Here is a 22054-nt window from a genome sequence, read left to right as displayed (position 1 = left end):
TCAACCGATCTGTTCAGCAAGAGCTGTTCACCTTCAATTTGAATCTCCCGCTCTTTGTCGATCTGTTTTGCTTGTCGACATTTTGCGTGTCGATAAAGTGGGAAAATTTACACAACCGTCCCACATAACAGACATCCCACATAACCGACATCCCACTTTACAGACATCCCATATTACCGACACTGTCGACATTTTGAGTTGTCGACATTATGGGACTATTTCAGTGTCGATCTTTTGGGATGTCGATAAACTGGGACCCCACGTCATAGACTATCTATGTAAGTATCAACCAAATTGCTACCCAAATCAGTTATTAGATATAAATTAGAAAGATCATGTTTAGGAAAGCAGTTCTCTTCTAAAAAGCTTAAACATGCCAATAGCTTGATCACTAGAAAAAGAAACTAACAAATATAATCAACGATGCTATTCATAAATCAAATCAACATGGCCTAATTTGCGATTACGAAATTATTTATGATTCTGAAGGCACTAGATGAGTAGAGTGGAGTGAGTGGATGGAGTGGAGGGAGATGGAACACTGGGACTTAGGAGTGGAAAAGTGGAATGGAATGGATTAATGGAATGATTGATGATAATGAATCGAATCGAATGATAAGTTAAGTAAAAAGTGGTCATGTTGTTGATGTCGTCAAGCTTTGTAAAATATTTATAGACTTATATTAGAAATCGGAATATTTTTGTGCTAGGAATTTCTACTAAAATCAAGGTGTTGATTTAATTTTTAAGATGAGTGCCCCTCAAAAACCCTGGGAAAGTGGGCGATGCAAAGTCCATCGCAGCACAAATCCAGGAGTAATATCAGGAAAAGGAAGGTAAGAAAAACAGCTACATCATCTCCTCTGTAAGTCTTCTTAATTGTCAATAGAATATGTATCAAGAACTAAGAATTAAAAAAAAACCCTCTTTCATAATAGCAGTTGGACCTTGTTCAGCTAACTTTCATAAGCCTACTGGGAGACACAAAACAATAAGTTACACAATAGGCCTAGGTAGGCCTAGGCTAGATTGTCAAATTTTGATTTTCATCCATTGCTCACAACCGTGTTCTTCAAACCAAGCTTTGTAGGTCGTAGGCCAAGGAGCAGGCTGGGTGGGATGTGATCAAACACTGGCATCTAAAGTAGGCCTAATACTTTGCTTTCTCCGAAAATTGGATTAGGCCCTAGTTTTTTCCCTAATGGTTGGGTGGATGGTGGAATAGGCCTACAAGAATAAACCAAGCGGGTAACAATCAGCAGTAAATTTAATTTTTAGCATTGTAAATCTTAACTTTCTGGAATTTTCTTTTAACCCTCCGAGTGTTAACCCTAGCAGTGGCCAATGTTAGAAGTGGGGAATGGCCAACCCATTTTGGCGATTTTGCAGACCTTTTTTTGAAAATTCGTAAAAATTCAACCGTACAAGTAAACCTAGCCAACCTCATATTCCATTTTGTTCGGAAAGAACAGGAGAATCTAGAAATAGTAATATTATAACGATTTAGACAGTGTATTTTATCGGTAAAGTGAAAAAATAAAAAATTTGAATTTTTTTGAAATTTCAAAAGCGGCCTTGGTATTTTTTTTTCTACGGATTTTTTATGGGAAATTCATTATATACATTTTGTAGACAATTTAATTCCCTACATAGAAATATATACAGTAACATGTTAGGAAAATATTTTTTTTTTATAAGTTTTTGGGGCGAAATATAATGACAAACGGAGAACCGAAAAAATTGAAAACCGTACAGTGTTAGTTTTATGTTGTATAAAGTTATATAATATATGTGTAGGCTATAGGCTACTAATAATGATATATACATGTTTGTAAAGCTGAAGTAAGGAATCAAAAAAAGTCATAAAGTTTATGGTAAAAATAATTTTTTACCTATAAACATACGTATATAAAATAATGTTTTTATATTTTAGCGATTCGCAAGAAAAAAGTTCACAGTATTTAGTATATAACTTTTGTACCAAATTTTTTTACTTCAAACCAACATAATCTTGTAGTGTATTCAATTACGTACCTAAAAATGTATAACATGTGAGAAATATTTTTTTGTAGGTACGTAATAGGGACATAATAATACAATAACCGCAAATAAGTGTAAACTATAGCCTACCGGTACAGTGTTTGTTTGTGTTGTGAAACATTATGTAGGCTGATGATATGTAGCCTACATATTTGTAAAGCTAATGAAGTAAGAAATCCAAAAAAGTCAAGTTTGTGGTTTAGGCAGTCGAAAGCTTTACTAAAATCTAGGAAGAGGCTTGTTGAAGTGCTGCCTTCTTCTAGTTGGTCTAGTATGTGCTCCGTCAGTTGTATTAAGGCTGTGGCTGTCGATCTGCCTTTGATAAATCCATGCTGTTGACTATTGAGAAGGTTGTGTTCTTGAAGATGGTGTAGGAGTTGGGCTAGTACTATCTTTTCGATTATTTTTGAAAACGTTGATATTAGGGAGATTGGCCTGTAGCTGTTTCTTTCTATCGTTGGTCCATTTTGGTATTTTGGGTAGACTTAAGCTATTTTTAATTTATCTGGGAATTTTCCTTGTGAGAGTGATTTATTTATGAGGTCTGTCAGGGGTATTACTATTTCATTTTTACAGTTTTTTAGAAGTTTAGCTGATACCTCATCAGTTCCGGATGAATTTTTCATCTTTAGAGATTGAATGGTCTTTTGCACTTCTTTTTGTGTGACCCGTCTGAACTGGAGTGTGTGATGTGTTGCTGGTAAGTGGTCTGTTAAGGCATTGGTTCTAGAGTTATTGTTATTTTGGAGTGTTCGGTCGGCTATTGATGAGAAAAAATCATTAAAACAGTTTGAAACTTCTATTGGGTCGTCTATTGTTTTATTGTTGACTTGAAGATGGATTTGGGTTTCAGTATTTGATCTCGCTTCCCTTTCTCGGTTTATTGTTTGCCACAGTGCTTTAGACTTGTTTTCAGCCTGGTTTATGTGAGCTGTGTTGTTTTCTTTCCGAAGCATTTTCAAATGCTGGTCGTACTCCTTTTTTTTAATAGTTGTTCTGGCTTTGTCTTCCATAAGTCCGGTTGTTTGCTCCTTTTCTAAGGCCTTTATATATTCATTTAAGTCTAGCCGATTCTTGATTCCAGCACTGTCTCCTTTTATGCTGTTTAACTCTTGTCGTTTTAAGAGGGCAGGCGTGGTTTAGTGTTGTCTGGATGATGTTGCTGAAATTGTTGTAGGCTTCATCTACATCATGAGTTTGTATTATAGTTTCTCAGTCTTGTTCTTGTAGTTGTGTCTTAAAGTTATCTATTGTTGTTTTGTTGAAGATTCGTTTATTTTCTTTGATGTTGTTGATGATCGGTTTTCTAGTGATGATTTTTGCGATTTGTGCGGTATGGTCAGATAGTCCTGATGTTATAACTGAGGTTTCTATTTGTTGATTATCAATGTTTGAGCATATCCAGTCTATTGATGTTTCTGAGTCACTTGTAATTCGAGTGGGAGGTAGCCTCAGTCTTGAGATATTGAAGGAGGTTAGGAGTTCTTCAATTTTTTTGTTTTCATTGTCATCAACTAGGTTGTTTACATTGATGTCTCCCATTATTAATATTTGCTTATCCGTAGTGAGCACTGTTTCCAGTTGTTCAGAGAGTATATCAATGGCTTGGTCTAGGTTTGCACTTGGTGGCCTGTATACTCCGAGGACCAGCAGTGGATTCCTGTTTAGCTTCAGTTTAAAGAGCACAGTTTCGCAAATCAGTTCTGTTTCCTCGCTACTTGTGCATATGAGTGATACATGTTTTTCCCAGCCACTTCTTACGTAAGCGACCACTTCTCCTTTGACATGGGATTTCCTTGAGAAGCCTCCAATAAGTGAGTAATTTTCTACCCACGTGTTTTGCAAGTTTTGTTGTGCTACGCCATGCTCTGTTATTATGATCAGGTCCGGGTCTTCATCTTGGAGGAAGTGTGCTAGTCTATCAGTTTTTTTTAGATAACCAATTTATGTTTTGGTGTAGAATTTTAAGTCCTTGTTGGCTATTAGGTGTTTTGGAATTTTACTGTACGGAGTGTCGAAGGGGATGTGTTACATCTTTGAGCTGGTTTTTGTGCTTTTCTCTGGGATGAGGGTGTTCTTCTAAAAAATGATGTTGGGAGGTGGGAGTGTTTCAAGGGTTCTTGTGTGCAACTTTGGTTTTTGTTAGTTTGTAGTGTGTTTTTATACTTTGGGAGGGGTGGTTCTGCGATTTTCTCAATGTTGATGTGGTATTTGGAAAGTTCCTGGGAGCTAAGCAAGTTTGCTTGTTGTATCCAACGGCCTAGTTTATCATTACTGCTGGGTGTTATGTAAAGGAATGAGTGTGTGTGCCTTGAGATAGCAACGATGCAGTGGTGCTGCGACTCATAATTTTCTTCTCTTAAATGACAGCTATGTTTTCTGCTTGCCGTCCTTGAAATTCATGTATCAGATGCGTTGAAGCCTAGCTGTTTAGTTCTCTTTTCTCAGCTTGTTTGAAGACCAAGCATTTGTATTTATTTTTGTCGAGAGTGAGGTTCAGGCTTTCTAGTCCCTGGTACTGCTGTGTTGCCAGTTCTTTCTCTGTCTGGTTGGTGGTTTGCATTCCTTGGCTGTAGAATTTTGAAAGGATGGCTGTGGTGCTCTTTGTGCATCTGTAAGTGGTGTTTAGTATTTTTGTTGTTGTGGCTATTTCTGTAATGTTGTGGTATTTAACTTCTAGGTTCTCTGCTCTGTTTATATATGGTATTTGGTTCATGTCGCCAATAAGCAATACTTCTTTAGCAGTTGATAAAATGGCTGCAAAGAGTATTTCTCCGGCATGCATCATTAGGGCTTCGTCGATGAAGAGCCTGTTATAGGTGTTTCCTCTCTTAAGATGTTGGGTGGAGTTTATTATGAATGAATGCACGGTTCGGAAGGTGTCATTGCATTTTGCCTGGCTATGGTCTGGGTGGTTGGTTTTGTATCTCTGTCGGAAGTCCATTGCCGCATCTCTTGTAGGAAACAGGATGAGGTCCCCTGTAGCATAGTTGTTGAGTAGGAAAGTTGTTTTCCCACATCCTGGCACACCTTGGACTAAGTTCAGTTCAGTGTTGTATGAGTTTTTAATGTCAATGTGTTTTGTGCTTTTATAGAGATGTAGTTAGTTTAGGAGTATTGTCTCGTCTGATACTAAGATGTTTTGATTAATTGCTATGTTGTTTGGAGCAGTTGCATAATTTCCATTACCTTTCCTCAGTAGTTGCACTAGACGTGCTCCATCGAAACCGAATTGGTGAGGTGTTGGGTGTGTTGTTTCTTGTTGGGTGAGGAAGTTTCCAGTGTTCAGGTTTATGATGGCGTATTTGTTTTTGGTTCTATTACAGAAGTCTTGGAGTTTAGGGTCGTCTTTTTGGAGGCTGCTTATATTGTACTCCTTGTATATGGTGTTAAGGTGGTGTAGCAACATCGATTCTTTTGACTTCCAAAGTTCTCTTTGCTCAAGCATCGCTGCTTGAGCGAAGCTTTCCTCACTGTTGGATGGTAGACATGGAGGTTGATAGGTGTTAATTCCTGTGTATGTTCCCCGAGTTGTTCTCCAAGTACTGTAGTACGAGGTTTTTTCTTTTCCTGGGAATATTTTTGCTATTTTCCTTTGTACCCTGTCTGTAGTGTGGTCAATGAGATCATCAATAATTTTTTTGTAGTCTTTTGTTTGTGTGTAAATCCGGAAACGATGTAGGTAGGCATTACATGAATATTGTAGTAGTATTTGTATTATTTCCCTGATGTGTAGTTTGCTGAGGCTGGCAGTTTCTATGAATTCTTCGAGTCTGATAGAGAAAAGTACTGGGAATTTTATACAATCGTTTGCCAATTCAAGGAACCGGAACAGTTTCCTCTTCCAATTGCCATTTATTCCTGTTGAGCATATGGCAATGTGAATGTTGTCCTCGTTGTCTTGAGCTGTCATAAAGTTGTTAAAGGATAGGTTTCTATTTTCTAGTCTCCTGATTATAGTAGGTCTAGCTTCGGGTGGCAGTGTTTGGTATTCACATGATGTTGGGTGTTGTGTGTCAATAAGGTGGATGCGGCATGTGTGCTGTAGGTTCTCATCTGTCATTAATTGTGTGCTTATCAGCGGGTTATCTTCTGGTGGAAATGCAAACATCTTTTGTCCTTCGAGGCTACGATGGTCTTCCTCTGTAATCATAGATACTCTGCCGCTGTTTGTGTTCACAGATTTACTCCTAATGAATATCCCTGGATGTGCTCTTGTTTCGGTGGATTCAGCATCTTCATCGTCACTGAGTGGAATAAGAGAGGCTGTTTGGCCCAGGTCCAGTGTGGAATTGATTGTTGTGTTTTCAATCAGTTTTTTAGGCAGGGTTTGTCTGTTTCCCTCTGTATTTAGGTGTATTCAGTTTTTTAGGCGGGGTTGTCCGTTTCCCTCTGTGTTCGGTGTATTCAGTTTTTTAGGCGGGGTTTGTCTGTTTCCCTCTGTATTAAGTGTATTCAGTTTTTTAGGCGGGGTTTGTCTGTTTCCCTCTGTATTAAGTGTATTCAGTTTTTTTGGACGGGGTTTGTCTGATTCCCTCAGTTTCAATCTGTTTGTGACAGCAGTAGTTTTTGTCTCTTTTGTGTCTTGAGTTCTCTTTTTTTAGTTGCTTTTTATTCAATTTTTCCATATTCCCTTCTAAGGCCTTGATTTTATTTTTTATGTGTAGTAGTTCTGTGTATATCGTTGTGTTTGGAGTTGACGGGAATGCATCAGAGATCGTTGTTTGGGTTTCAGAGTCTGTGTATATTGGTCTAGCTGGGTTTCTATCTACGACAGGCTTATTTTGTTCAAGTTCTTTAACTTTGTTTTGGAGTTGTTTGATGTTTGTTTCATATCTAAGGATAGTTTCAGTACTCTCCTTGTCATGTTCCTCGAACATTTTTTCTAGGCCATATCTCATTTGTTTCTCCTTTATCAGTGCTTTATCTAGTTCATCTGTTTTTTCAATGAGGGAGTTATATTTGAATAGGATGTTTTCCTTTTCAATAATGCATTCCTCTAGTTGCTGTTCGTATATTAAGGAATGGTCTTTGGAGTTTTTCAATTCCTTTATTTCATTTTCTAGCATAATGTACTTGTTTGTCATAGCGAATAAGTTTTGTTTGAGTTCTTTATTCCCCATTAGTAGCGCGCTGCCAACCTCGGATGCTAAAGATAGTGATGTTTCAAGGTCAGCTGATTCTATGTCATTTAGGTTACTAATCCTTTGCTCTAGTTCGTCTACACTGGGGTTTTGGACTTTGGTGTCTTCGGTACACGAATTACATTTCCAGCTTTGTATCTCTAGGTTCGTAAGCGTTTTCAGTTTTTTATCTGTCCAGTTCAGGCATTTGGAGTGATACCATTGATTGCACTCTCCGGTACACAGAATGCCTTTGTGTTTAACCCCTATGTTGCATATTCCACATGGATATTTTGACATGATTTATGGTGGTTTCTGATTGTCACTTTTTTAGGGGGGGTTTAGTTTTTGGTGGTTGTGAAATAAATTTCCTCTTGGTTTGGTCAGATTGTTTAAGTGTTTTTTTATCAGGAATATTATGTCAATTGATAACATATGTGCAGTCTTGCATTAGTGATTTGAAAGCACAGCTCAGCTCATGTTGGCATTGGTCAGTTATTAGCAGTATTTTGAGTGAGTTAGCAAAGATGGAATGTGCTGATTGTGCTCTGTCAGCATTGCTTGTCACCAGCTGTCACAGTTTTAATTGGTTTATTCTAGTTCTGTAAATAGTGTATTATTCATAAATATCTTAGAGTTTTTCAGTTTATACTGTCAGAAGATTACAGAAGGTTATTCTCCATAAGAATAACATGGAAATTTTAAATTTACTTTTTTTTTTTAATTTTCTCCGTAACTAATGGGCGCATAATAACGCTTCAATATACTAATTTGTTTATTTTTTTAAGCTCTACAAAATGGTTTGGAAAGAAATTGTGAAATTTTGTGTTTTTAGGGTCAAAAATGGGAAAAACCTATTTTTACCCAATAAACCCCCCATAAACCCCCGTTCCCATAGTCCGATGATGCTGGTTCGCGAACTCGTTCGAATAAATGTAGGTTTACACGTTTGTACCAAATTTCATCAAAATCGTATCATTTTTGTTTGAGTTATTGTGCTAACGGTCACATATATATATATGTGCTTATATATATGGGAAATTCGCTAAAACCTAACCAAAACTCGCTATATGATTTCCTTAATCAGTTTTATGAGAGAAAAGGCATATGGGGAAGGCCCTTGTGAGGATTCGCCACTACAGGGCCGTCCCTAGGGTTGGCGGCGCCTGGAGCAAATGTGGTCATGGCGCCCCCTCCCCCCAGCAGCAATAGTCACATTCGCATATTTTAATACAATGTTAATACAAATAGCCGCTGCGCGGCGCCCTTGCCCCGATTGCCCCCCCCCCCCTTTGGACGGCCCTGCGTCACTACAATAAGTTCTTTGAAGTTCTATGTTGTTTTGTTCTAAGTCAAGTAGGCCTATTTTAATTGACTGTTACCCTTACTTACCTTCACAGTTCTCATTTTGCTACGTATGACATTGCTATGATCATAAAAATTAATAAAACTAATCTTTCAAACACAAGTGGGTTGCAAACAGTTCTGAGATGAAAGCTTGGTCGGGACCAGAGGTAAACGTTTAGGGACTGCTGTCTCACAAGCGTTATTATAAATCCCACTTAAAAATATAGTTTAGGCTAAAAAAAAATGTAGTCTAATGATGGTCATGCTGAAACCCTGTGTTCTCCCAAAGTGACAAATTAATTTGCGGGTTCTTTAAGTTAACTGGAAAACAAAGGTTGGCCGCTGTCTTCTAATGTTTCTCAGACATGATCTAAATCTTGAAAGTAGACTTCCTGGAATTCAGTCACGTCCATATGGAGTTGTGCTTCTGTTCACATTCTTCTTTTGCGGAGAGCTCTGTACGTTTAAACATTTTAAGTTTATCCTGGCTTCTAGCAGCTACTATGATTAAGCAAGCCTGTAGTTGGGGACTTTTTGTTCGTGGTAGGCCTATTGTTAAACAGTCTAGTCATATGCATTTTTATTTTTACTCTTTTTATTTAACTTTGTTGATTCTAGATATATTTAGCGAATTTCCCATATTGGGAATAAGCTATTACCGTAGGTCTTATGGTAAGACCTGGACCCGGACCGATTTACTTTTTTATTTCGAGGTCCCCAGAGGCCAAAAACACCATCCGTTCAAATTCATATATATATATTTTTATTTATATCTATAAGTATAAAAGAGAATGTTTGTATATATATATATATATATATATTTGTTTGGCAGTGATAAACTCAGACACCGCTGAACCGATTGCCACGAAACTTGGTACATACGTGTAGAATTTCATGGAATAGGTTTATACACCATCAATTTCGTGATCCGTCCAATCGGCTCCGCCCCAGTGGCTCTGGAGTTTCCCATGTTAACCTTATGAGAAATGGAATTAATGAATCTTAACAGCTGTTTCAATTAAACAAGTTGGTTCTGTGCTATGATGTTCAATAGCATTAACCCTAGGAGTGGCGGGACCAATTTTCAGTATGTGCTGTGTGGAGTGGCAGGCAAATTTTGGTGAATTTGCAAGGTTTTTTTCAAAAAATTGTATAAAACTAGTTAGCAGAGATAACCTATTGAACCTCATACTCTTTTTGTTCCTAATAGTCAGTAGAATTCAAAAATCACAATAATAATTACTTTTGAAAGATGACTTTAGAGGTAAAAGTAAATAAAAACAAAATTTATATATTTTTACAAATTTATTTCAAAAGCAAAAACTTATCACATAAATTCTAAATTTTTATTGAACAATTCAATATATACATACTGTGTACAATTTGTTTCTCTACATAAAAATACCATAATATATGAAAAATTTTTTTTTTTTTTTTTATACAAGAAAAAAACGGAAAAACTACAAAACGTCAAATTTTACACTAACTCTTTGTCAGATTCAAAAATGCCCTATAGTTGTAAATAAATATTATAAAGCCAGATGTTTTTGAAAGCTAATAATATTCCAAATAAGAATATATAACAAGTTTGGGAGAAAAAAAATTTTCTTTACTTATTATATTCATTGATATATGAAAAAAATATTTTGAAGAAAAAAATTTTTGAATTGAAACTTATATAAATAATTTGTAAAAAGCCCCCATCACAAAAACAAAACATTATTATAATAGTAAATGTTGTACCCTTCAAGAATATATACAATTATATACATAAAATCTTTTTTTTATGTTTACAAGAAAAAAAAAACCAAAAAACTACAAAACGTCAATTTTTACACTAACTCATTGTCAGATTCAAAAATGCCCTCTAATAATAAATGAATATTATAAACCCAGATGTTTTTGTAAGCCCATAATGTTCCAAATAAGAATAGATAACAAGTTTGGGAGGAAAAAAAATTTCTTTACTTATTATAAACATTGATATATGAAAAAAAAATTTTGAAGAAAAAATTTTTTGAATTGAAACTTATATAAATATTTTGTAAAAAGCCCCCATCACAAAAACAAAACAATATTATAATAGTAAATTTAGTACCCTTCAAGAATATGTACGTATATGTATATATATATTTGTAGCCCATATATGAAAAATATGAAAAATCGATACGACGCCTGTATACACGTTTGGTTTATTGGAATAGATAAATGTAAAAATATAAATTTCCGGCCACTTGAGCTAAAATTAGCAGTGTAATGATAATTTATTAGATTCTATTTAGGATTGTATATGTATATAGGCATATATAGAGGGCATATATATCAAAAATATGAAAAAAATGTACGTCACATTAGGCCTATATAGTATTTGTGCCCACTACTAATGAGATAAATATAAAATATTAGATAATATAACAAGAAAGCACACAATTTAATTAGATAATATGACAAGAAAATACAAAACACCAAGCCTATTACAACTAACCTAAAACAAAACATAAAAAAGGTTTTTCACTCAACACTCAACACTTTAGCGGGGTTGCTGCGGTCCCCTACGCCTACGGGGTGCGACGTCAAGCTGGAGTGAGTCTGCACACAGTTTATGAACACCAGCATCACAGGGCGGACAGTAATATGTCCCCTTTTTTGTTAGTCCTTTACTTTTGCATACAACACATATTCGGCCAAGACCAGGTGGCATCTTGATGATACGGTGTTCTTGCTCAGGAGCAGGCGGTTGTTCCAGTACGGCATCAGGGTCATCAAAGTCAATTTCAGGACCAGCATCAGGGCCATCACCAGCAGGACCAATGGGACGCGCAGGGGGTGGGGCCTGAGTATTGACGGAACATAGTTTACTAACCAAGTCAACGACAAAGTTGAATCTAGACATATGATTTGGGTTTTGGGCCACATACAAAACATATGCGTTATACACAGCCATGTCGATAAAGTTGAAAACTATTTTCCGCCAATACTTTGTAGTAGTACGAGTGCAGGAGATGTGGTAAACACTTTTGTCTTTTGAGTCCACACCACCCATGTGCTGGTTGTATGTCTGTATAACAACCGGCTTTACAGACCTTCTTCCACTCTTACTGACACTTTCTGTGTCCTGAGCATGAATGGCTGTTGTGATTAGGTGCACCGGTTTCCTAGTGTCCCTTTCCTTGAATTTCACAAGGAGAACTGAGCCCGAGGGCTCAAATCTTCTTCTGAAATACATGGCTTCGCCAACAACCAAAGCTGCTCTCTGGACAATTCTCGAAACTTCCTTGCTCCGCTTATTTATCGTGCCAGTCAAGAAGGTGTTACGACGATACAAGAAACGGGACAGAGGAATTTTCGTGTAAAAGTTGTCCGTAAAGAGATGGTATCCTTTGTTCAATAAACCCACTTTGGTACACAGAAACTCAACAACTTTATGGGTGAATGGATCAACACCCCCAGACAAGAAGTACTTACCACTGTAAAGAACAGACTGAAGAACATACCCCGTTGCACTGTCACACAATTCGAATTTCTTTATACCAAAGCGTGAGTGTCTCTTATTAGGCATGTACTGGATGAAAGTAGTACGGTTTTTCATCCCGATCATACTTTCATCAATACATACCTCTTGTTTTGGAATAAAATAATGCCTAAAGCTGTCATTCATCATGTCGAGAAATTCACGTATTTTCACCCAAGGATCATACCCTGGTTGGTCTTTGGGTGGAGATACGCGAGAACTCAGATGCAGCATAGACATTATGCTCTGAAAGCGTCGTAGAGACATCACTTTGCTATAGAAAGGTAATTCTAGCACAGGGTTCTTGGTCCAGTATTCTGTGACGTGCTTACGACGGGTAAGTCCCATTGACAAGAGAAGGCCAATAAATTTCTTCATTTCTTCCACTGAGACATCGAACCAGTTGAGCAGTCTGGAATGGGGGGGTATCCTTCCCTCTCTACGCAACTGGCCAATTTTATTGCGGGCAAACTTGTTTGTCTCAGTGACAAAAAGTTCCCACATTGCCTCAGTGAAAAAAAGGAAGAAATAGTACAAAGGGTTGGTTGATGGTCGGCAAGTTGGCCCAGTAATTGGAACAGTAAATTTAGAACTTACGTCCATTGGCTGCTCAGGTGGATAAACCCGGACCCATGGTACCTGGTTCCTTGGCTGCTCTCTCTGTGGGATAGGCTGGACACGAGGATGGTTCCGCTGACCTTGCTGAGGCCTTGGTTGCCTGGGTGGTGGAGCCGGGCCGATTTCCTCCATTACTGCACGGGGGATGTCCGGGTTGTCTTCATCTGGTCCAGGTGCTGAAGATCGGGCCGAAGGAACACTTTTTTTTCCTTGACGCTTCTTTTTTGGTGGAGGAGGAAGCTCCAGCGTCAAAGGTTCCATTGGAGGAGGTGGGGGTGAATCAGGGAAAAAATCAAACTGTTCTGGGTTCTGTGTTCGCAGAAAATCTGCGGGGATATCTTCACGGTCCGAAGTATCCAGATCATCGATGTCAGGAATGTAATTGTCCTCACTTCCGCTGGAAAAATCCATCAGGTCATCAGCTGATATGTCTGAGTCTTCGTCAACTGCGGTTTGCAGGATCGATGACAACTGAAATCGTTTGGGACGTTCACTTATCCGGGTCGAGCTGGTACCAACGTTTTTGCGTTTTAAAATGTCCTATTTCATGGCGGCTTCATTTTTTTGTCTCAAAATCAGTTTATCGGAGGGGTAACTGCTGCAAGAAGGTACTGCCAAATCAATAGGAGGTTGTGGGGGGGTTGGAGCATGATGCGAAGTACCGGTATCTATTATTTTTGGAGAGAGCACAGAAGGAAGGGGGGTCGATGTACGAGGGGGGGATGTATCAGGGGTGGGTCCTTGTAAAGAATAAGAGGATTGAGAAAGTTCAGGATTGGAAATGGAAGAGGCAGCTAATTGTTCAATTTGGAAAACAGGCTGTATATCACCAAGTGTTGGTAGCACATTAGGCCTAGGCCTAGGCCTAGTGGGTAAGTCCTTGTGGGGGCGAAGGGGCACATCAGGTATTGACTCATTTGCTGGGGTATTATAGCCAGGATCATCCACTGATAGATCCTCTTCATCAGAAAAGGGCTCAATATCGAGCGCCTCTAAAATTGAAGATTCATCCATGTTTCTGAATGCTAAAATAACACAAAAACTCACTGATTTTATATCCAATTTTAGATCGCACAGTGTAGATATTTATGCAAGCTAATGCATAAATATTATACATAATACACTACACTACACTAAACCGCACATATACACAGTAAAATTACGTATTTACACCAAATATACGGACAAAAACTCACACTTATTGTTGCATAACAACTCGCGATTACAACGCCATTTTTGGTTAGCCGATGACAAGTGTCATTTTTTTTCAGCTGTGAAATATCCAAAACTTCTGTCAGAGTGACCAACGTGACAACATTGAATTCTACGTTTCTTCGTCTATAAGGACATATATAACACAACGATATTTGTACTTTTCTTGACATATATATATGCGATTTAGAAATCGACATTTTATGTCGATCCGCCACATGAACAATACGTAAAAATAGGCTATTTACAAAAATTGTTCATCAGCTGTTGGAATGTATTATGACGTAATACTTTATACAGAATAAAAGCTTACTTCATGCTTGTTGCAGTGGTACCACTTGCTTTTGTCAGAGACAAAAATTACGTCTGCTATTTATTTTTGAAATGACTCATCTTTTACGATTTCGCAACAAAACATGGCGTTCGCGAGTTAGCGCGTATTTTTCGTTTAAATGTAACTCATTATAAGATCGATATATTTATGTTATAAGGTTCATTCTTATAATAAAATGAAACTTCGGAATCTTATCTTTCCATTGGTATAAGAGTTATCTAATTTCACCGACTTTAAATGTGCTTAACATGCAACGGAAAAAAACTTTACATAAATCGACATATTCTGTCGCCCGCCACTCCAGCGGCACATTTTGAAATCGACATTTTCTGTCGGTCTGCCACTCCTAGGGTTAAAGTTACAAGGATTACCAACAGGGTGCAGCACTATTATTTCTTTTACATTTATGACAACAGCTAATTTGCAACGAAAAGGTGAGTGAGCGTAGCGAACTAACTTCAACCTGGACTCCTGGAGGCGAGTTAGCGTAGCGAACGAGCTAACCTGAAGGCAAGTGAGCGTAGCGAACGAGCTAACCCGAAGGCAAGTGAGCGCAGCGAACGAGCTCCAACCTAAAGGTGAGTGAGCGTAGCGAACGAACTTCAACCAGGACTTGATTGAGCCATGCGAACGAGATCATCTGGAAAATTAAGAAGTTAAACGGGGCAAAGCCCGCGGGTTACAGCTAGTATCCTATTTTTATATATACAATTGTTTAGATAAAGGGCTACTATTATAAATAATGAAGAAAGCATATTAACTCAGTACCCTGAAATTATTTTTATTTTTAAAACTCTACATGTTTCGGCCTTTAGGCCATTTACAAGAGTAACATTTAACCTCACTTCAAACACAAACAAATTAATTAACAAATAAACATCATGTGATGATCTTTACATATGATTTTTCTTTTTTCTTAAAATGTATAGTAAAATAATCTTTGGTCATGGAATTTTGTCATAGATATATATAAAATTTTACTATGGTTGTTTAATTTATTCTCTTCTTGATGTTTGTGTTGACAAAATTCCATGACCAAAGATTATTTTACTATACATTTTAAGAAAAAAGAAAAATCATATGTAAAGATCATCACATGATGTTTATTTGTTAATTAATTTGTTTGTGTTTGAAGTGAGGTTAAATGTTACTCTTGTAAATGGCCTAAAGGTCGAAACATGTAGAGTTTTAAAAATAAAAATAATTTCAGGGTACTGAGTTAATATGCTTTCTTCATTATATATTTATATATATATATGTGTGTGTGTGTGTCCGTTAGCACGATAACTCGAACAAAAATTATCCGATTTTGATGAAATTTGGTATAAACGTGTTAACCTACATTTATTTGAACGAGTTCGCAAACCAGCATTGATCGGACCATGGGAACGAGGGTTTATGGGGGTTTTATGGGGTAAAAATGGGGTTTTCCTATTTTAGACCCTAAAAACATAAAATTTTAGAATTTCTCTCCCAAACATTTTGTAGAGATTAAAAAAAGAAATAATTTAGTATATTGAAGCATTTTTGTATGCCTAAGGGTTACAGAGAAAATTCAAAAAGGGCAAATTTAAAATTCCCATGTTATTCTTATGGAGAAAATGAAAACTGTTGTGGTTGACTTTTTATGGATATATTTCGATCAAATTTGGCAAATTTATTTATTTCATCCTATACTATTGACGTTTGGTCAAAAAACACTGTTTACCTTTTCCGTAGCAGCAAACCTAAGCACTCGTTAAATCTAATGTTATTTAAATTGGGAATAAATATTTCTTATTTATGGAAATATTTTAGTAAATATGTAATCAGACAAATTGAATTTCGCTTAGTCTACAGGTTTACTGCGGCGGGGGTATTGTACAATGGTGTGGATAACAAATTTATTTCAGTTACCATTTGATTGATAACCTATTTTTTTTCTAGGAATGTGGCCTTTAGTCATGCTCCCCACCCGTCAAGTCAGATGCCTTCAATGAACAATCCGATTGCCAATTCACAAAGAGTGTCTGGACTTCCCCCTCTACCCCAGAGACCACCGCAGCTACACACACGTCCAGGGATGATGGGGGTACCACCTAGGTTTGGTAACTACGGTGGATATGGCATGGGCATGAGTCCATATGGCTCTATGTCTGGTTATGGAGGCTACGGTTATGGGTCATATCCTATGGGAGGAGGTTTTGAAAATAGGTGAGTACTTTCGTTTTATTCTTTATTCACTCAATGACATTATGCTATGATAGCCAAAACATCAAGGAATATCAAATATACAATAGTAACTTAACTACCTAGAACAAATAGGCCTACTAAATTAAATAATAGACTAGTGATGCAACAAAACAAGTTTTAACAAACAACGGACAGAAAAAATTAGACCTTTTTAGCCTAGGTTTAATGAACCTACCTTTATTAAAAATTATTAGGCCTAAACTTTAAATTAACTTGAATCTTTGATAGTTATCAAGTTTACAAAAAGTAAATTTCAAATTATTATATATTTTATTTAATGTCTAATTAATTTAATATATATCTTTAATCCAAAGAATACCGATGATTTCCTCCGAATTACCCTTTGAATTCAAGCAACTACAATTTCCTTTGCATCTTGCTTTTGCAATCACCATTTAGGCACACGGGCATCCCTGACTATCACCGGTTTAACCTTAGAAAATGCATGCTTTTCACACGGACAGCTGTATGTTGCATGCTCAGTAGTTGGTAAGTCTAAAATTTAATTAAAAAACTAATAATTACAGTTCATCCACTGGCATTAAAGTAAAATAAAATATTTTATTTTTGGTTTTGGTATATTTTTTATTATTTATATATTAGCCTATAGAATATTCTTTTAGCTAACATTTTTTTTGTCTGTATAAATAATAACAACAGCTGATCTTTGTTAATATTAGTAATATTGTGAAAATAAACATTAATTTCCGGTTCTTCTTGTTACAATGACTTAATGAATTTTCTCTCTTAATTTTTCATTTATTTACAGTAATATGGTAGCTTTCATGAAGAGGAGGGTTTTGTTTTCATTTCATAAAACATTTTTGCTTTTGTCTATAACCTCATTCAGATGTCATCTTAACTTAACAAAGAAACTACAGAAGATAAATATTATATTTTATGAGTATTGTTTGAGATAAGTTATCTCAACAGAAATTGTTTTCCAGGTTTTTACAAGTGGCTGAAGAAGGCTCGCGGGATGCTTTTCAGTCTATAGAGTCAATAGTTGGTGCCTTCACGTCCGTCAGTATGATGCTAGAGTCGACCTACTACGCGATGCACTCGTCATTCCACGCAGTGCTGGGAGTGGTTGACAACTTTTCTAGACTCAGGCAGATGTTTGTTTCTATGCTCTCAACATTGACACTACTGAAAATTATAAGAAACTTTTACCGACGATTGCTGTATTGGCTCGGTAAGTTAGAAATTCATTGTGAAAGATTTTTAACCCACCTAAAGATTTAACAGTTACCTTAAAAGTGGCCAAAGAGCTGACAGATGGTCAGTATTTAATATCGATTTTATAAAAAAAAGGCACTCTATTCCTAATTGTTGATATTTATTTAATTTTTAAAATTTTGGCTATGTAGTAGACTCCCTTATCCGGACATCGGTTTAACTGGACTACACTCGGCGGAAATGACATCTCTTTAACTGGACAATTTTTATCAGCACATCGCTTTAACTCGGACTTGATTGGCAGGAAGTAGGCGGTACTGAAACGATTGTTCTTGTGGGAAAGATTTGAGACCAGTGATCATGTGTCTAAATACAATGCTCTCCAAAATTTAAGTCAAATATTTTGGTTACATAACTTGTTTTTGGGGACATCGGTTTAACCGGAAAAATCATTATCCGGACTGGCCTCGGTCCTGAGGAGTCCGGATAAGAGGGAGTCTACTGTAGGTCTTTACCATATAGTCCTAAATTTTGTTTATTATTTACTGATTTCCATGGCACAGTCCAACATCTCAATTGAAATGAAAAAGGCACTTGTAATTATTATTGACACACATCAACTATGTATTATAAAAACAAAACTAATCCTTACATTAACTCACTGAACCACAGCTGTTTTATTGCAATTTAAAACAGAACCGTTTTTCCAGGTGTACTAGACCATAACCCTCAAGCAGATCGTATATGGGACTCTGTACATGATTCTGCCGAGAGGGAAGGTGCGATGCTTCCAGGGGCCAACACTTCCAAATGGCCTCTGATCACCTTCCTTGGATTACTGTTTGGTGGTCCGTACCTCATCTCAAAATTCGTGTCCAGTCATTCCAGTGCGAGCCAGAGTGAGTAGGTTCAGCTGATTAGTGGATAGATTATTGTGTTATACAAGACGATCCAATTCTCAAACCAGTGACCTTTGGGTTTGAAGGTAACAATTTTCATCACTAAGCTACCCAGATTGTTTTATTTTTTCTTTGAACAATCTTTAACTAGGCTACCTTTTTTAAGAATCTGAGGACTTAGTATGTCTACAAATGCCAACTTAGATTAGTACCATTGAGTATACATGTACTAGAGTAGATACCAATGGAGGTCACTGTTGCCTGAAAAGCGCTGTTGCAGAGTAGCGTCAGCGGCTCGAAGTACTCCATCTCGGGCCATGTCAGTAAAGCAGTTTGGTTGTTTTTAGACCCCCCTAATCCCCTAAGCAAACCCTAATCTTGATATGGAATCAAATAGTCTAAAGCAACTCAATGTAGAAAAGTACCAATAAATTGATGATTCGCTTTACTCGGTTAGGTCTTTGGGATCCATTGGAAGGATTTAACGTGAGGACTGCGTACCCACACCAGGCTGGCACAGAGGCGGAGCTGAGTTTTCAATCCAACGAGGTGTTGAACCTTGCCCCGAGGGAACAGCAACTCTACGAGAACAGCGGCTGGCTACTGGCCGTAAACCAGAATGGACAAGTTGGCTATGTCCCCGTTACCAGGCTGGCTACTGCTAAAGCAGCCACGTCTAACGCCAACCCCGCTACGCCACCCAGTGAAAGCGTTGTCACCCACAGTAAGTAAAAGGCCTTTTTTTCTGTGATTTATAGCCTTTTTTATAATTTTATTTTATAAAAAGATAGGGCATTTGCCAGGAATTATTAAGGAAATTGACAGGAAAGCAGGCTTACCTTTAAATAAGTCCATAGAGACACATAAAACATCACAAAATTAAAAGTAGAAATTTCCGTGGTCACTGACCACTTTTTCAACCACTGGAGATTGGAGAAATCTCCAATTCTAACAAATCTCCAAAACTAATTTTTTATAATTTGTGTCATTGTTAGCACACCTTGATTATTTCTTGAATGTTAAAAGTTTTTTTTTAAGAAGGAAACAAACCACTTGAAATATTTTAAGAAGAATGATACACTTACTCAAGAAGACGGTTCCAGACAGTTAAAAGCAGATAATAGGTTTAAAATACAGTTAATTTGATATTTCACCCTTTATTTTGAAATGTAGAACATGGAAAGCTGTCCAGAGCTGTCTGTGGAATTCTATTTTCCATGGTTTGCTAGACACCCTTCTTAATGTATTGTTACTAACAATAACAACATTGTTTTAGTCCGAAATAGGATTTTATTATATTCATCTTTATAGATTTATTTTTATTTTACTGCGGTGAAAAATATAGTTTTTAAGTTACCTACTTTGTAGGCTACTAAGTCTTTATTGTTCTTAGGCTTTACAAAAAAAAAACATATATTTCATCCTCATTTTGCTGATCATGTGCAAAACATATTATATCTGTTGTAAAAATGCATTTAAAATGTTGTTAAGTTACTTTTTGTAACCTTTAATTTTCCATTATTTATAAAATGGAGGAGCTAAATCAGTCACTTCATTTAAGGGTTATCCCTAGATTTTGATAAAACCTTAACTGAAGTCAATTATTTAACTCCTTTTATGATGGTTATTTTTATCCAAAAACCAAAACTAGTTTCCCCTACTTCAACAAAGGAATACTTTATGCAGGTATGTAAACATACACAACTTTTTTCTGTTTCTAATCCATGTAAATGATTTTCAGCTTCAGAATCTCATTAAAGACAGTGGTACATGAATGGTATTGTCTTCCTCTTCTGGAGTTCAACCAACTACTCTAGTCTCTTCCAATGTTACTTGTTATTTCTCTGTTGTTAGTTTATACATGAAATATTCCTTTTTATATCAAATGAAGAATTTAAATATAAGTGTAGAATATGAGTGCTTTTAAGAAATATGTTGACATTAACTGTTCATGCTATTCGAACAGTAGTTTTAGTCACATGGGGCACGCAGGTTCATGCCATGAGTTTGTGTGATGAGGAAATTGGTTTATTGATAAATGTTTTTGGGTTTGTTTTTATTCAACAAGTACAAGAATGTAATCCATACATTCCAATTCCGTACAACGGCCATACGGTAACGGATTAGGTTTTCCAACAAATCCATCACGTACTTACTCGTTTACTGTAATCTATGTGTTAGTAACATTACACAGACAAGTGACTGTAAAACTTTAGATGGATCACTTAATCGTAGACTAGAAAACTATTTTTATTATTTTATTCTAAGGTGTTTAGTTGTAATTGTGATAGCCGGATCTTGTAATACCCATAGATAGTGAATATTTAGTATTTTTCCAAGAAATGTGGCTGGACTACTAATGTTTGTAAAAAAACACAGGCTTAATAGGAAATGTGTACAATCATGTATGCAAGTAAATATGAGTAGAATGCAGCAATGCTCAATTATTTTTTATTTCTTTTGGTTTTTTGAACTTTTGTGTTGGAAATGTATTGTACATTTTTTAAACTATTTTTTAATGTAAACTAGTAAGTGTTTTGCACCATACAGCATTCATTTAGTAATTTTTCACTTTTTATATTACAACTTTTTTAGACATACAGGGTCTTTTGTTTTAGGGATCCAATCAATTTTTGAAGCATTGTTTTTGGGTCAGAAGCCAATTCAAGCGTCATTATGATATTTTATCAGACAGTCCTCAGTTACTTCCTGAGTCCTCATTTAGTTATGAAGCTTTAACAAAATATTCAATGAATTCTAATTTTTAAATTTCAAAATGTAGCCATTTCATGTTTTGCATTTACATTATATGCAACGGTTTTTATCAAAATGTATTAAAATAACGTTACGGTATTTATTTATGAATAATATTTTACGTTGAATTAAAATTTATCTAATTTTACTATAACAAAATGAATAAGTTAAGAAACAACTGAATTTCAATGATTTTTAAAGGAACATAAACAAGCCCCACTTGTACTTGGGATCTTTACACGTATTGTTTTTTTTTTACTTTTTGTGTAGATAAAAAAAATTTTACTTACTCTTGCCGGTATTTGAAAAGCTTATAATTAACTCAGAGGACTTAAATCAACTTAAGTGTTACCAAATATGAATAAAATACTGCCAAAAATAACTTATGTGCAAGGTAGTTTGGAAAGCATTGGTATAATGTAGGTTTTGTATAAACAATCTTTATACTAGAGAAGATCGCATGAAAAGTCAAATGGGAAATGCCACGTTTGGTATGTTGAGTTAAAATGGAGTTACTAATTCCGTTCATGTGCAGTCTACTTTTAGTTAAGGCAATAAATGAAAATGGTTTTAAGTCTGAACTAAAATTTGTTTGTAATGTTTCCGTTTGCTTGTAACCTCTTTTGTTATTCACCATGCTGATGAGCTCCTAAAAAATTCTTTAACATCACCTGTAGGAAGAAATCCCATTGATTTCTTTGAACTATTCCTACCATATGCTGTGGTGTTTATCTGTTAGTTAAGAAGATGATACGGTTACTGTAAATCTCTTTTAATAAATGATACAAAATTTTGTTTAGTAATG

General features: G+C 36.2%; 1 protein-coding gene across 1 annotated transcript; it reads left to right on the top strand.

Annotated features, from left to right (window-relative positions):
* Positions 1-699: 699 nt before the first annotated feature.
* LOC129005467 (peroxisomal membrane protein PEX13-like) lies at positions 700-22048 on the top strand. Its single transcript, XM_054434361.1, has 6 exons — positions 700-836; positions 16112-16378; positions 17365-17612; positions 18307-18495; positions 18953-19219; positions 20237-22048. Exons 1-6 carry the CDS (start codon positions 751-753, stop codon positions 20251-20253), a joined length of 1074 nt encoding a protein of 357 aa, XP_054290336.1. The 5' UTR covers positions 700-750; the 3' UTR covers positions 20254-22048.
* The last annotated feature ends 6 nt before the right edge of the window (positions 22049-22054 follow it).

This window comes from Macrosteles quadrilineatus, unplaced genomic scaffold, assembly GCF_028750875.1.
Source record: "Macrosteles quadrilineatus isolate MER2022 unplaced genomic scaffold, UCM_ALF_1.0 Scaffold_21__1_contigs__length_2333173, whole genome shotgun sequence".
Lineage (NCBI taxonomy): Eukaryota > Metazoa > Arthropoda > Insecta > Hemiptera > Cicadellidae > Macrosteles > Macrosteles quadrilineatus.
Note: the sequence above shows the minus strand (reverse complement) of the source record. Positions and strands in the feature narration are given on the sequence as shown.

Excerpts from the sequence above, each read along its gene's own strand:
- LOC129005467 (XM_054434361.1), top strand. The coding sequence starts at position 751 with ATGAGTGCCCCTCAAAAACCCTGGGAAAGTGGGCGATGCAAAGTCCAT. Across the intron at positions 16,379-17,364 it reads GGAGGAGGTTTTGAAAATAG|GTTTTTACAAGTGGCTGAAG; the intron begins GTGAGTACTTTC and ends ATTGTTTTCCAG. Across the intron at positions 17,613-18,306 it reads ACGATTGCTGTATTGGCTCG|GTGTACTAGACCATAACCCT; the intron begins GTAAGTTAGAAA and ends CCGTTTTTCCAG.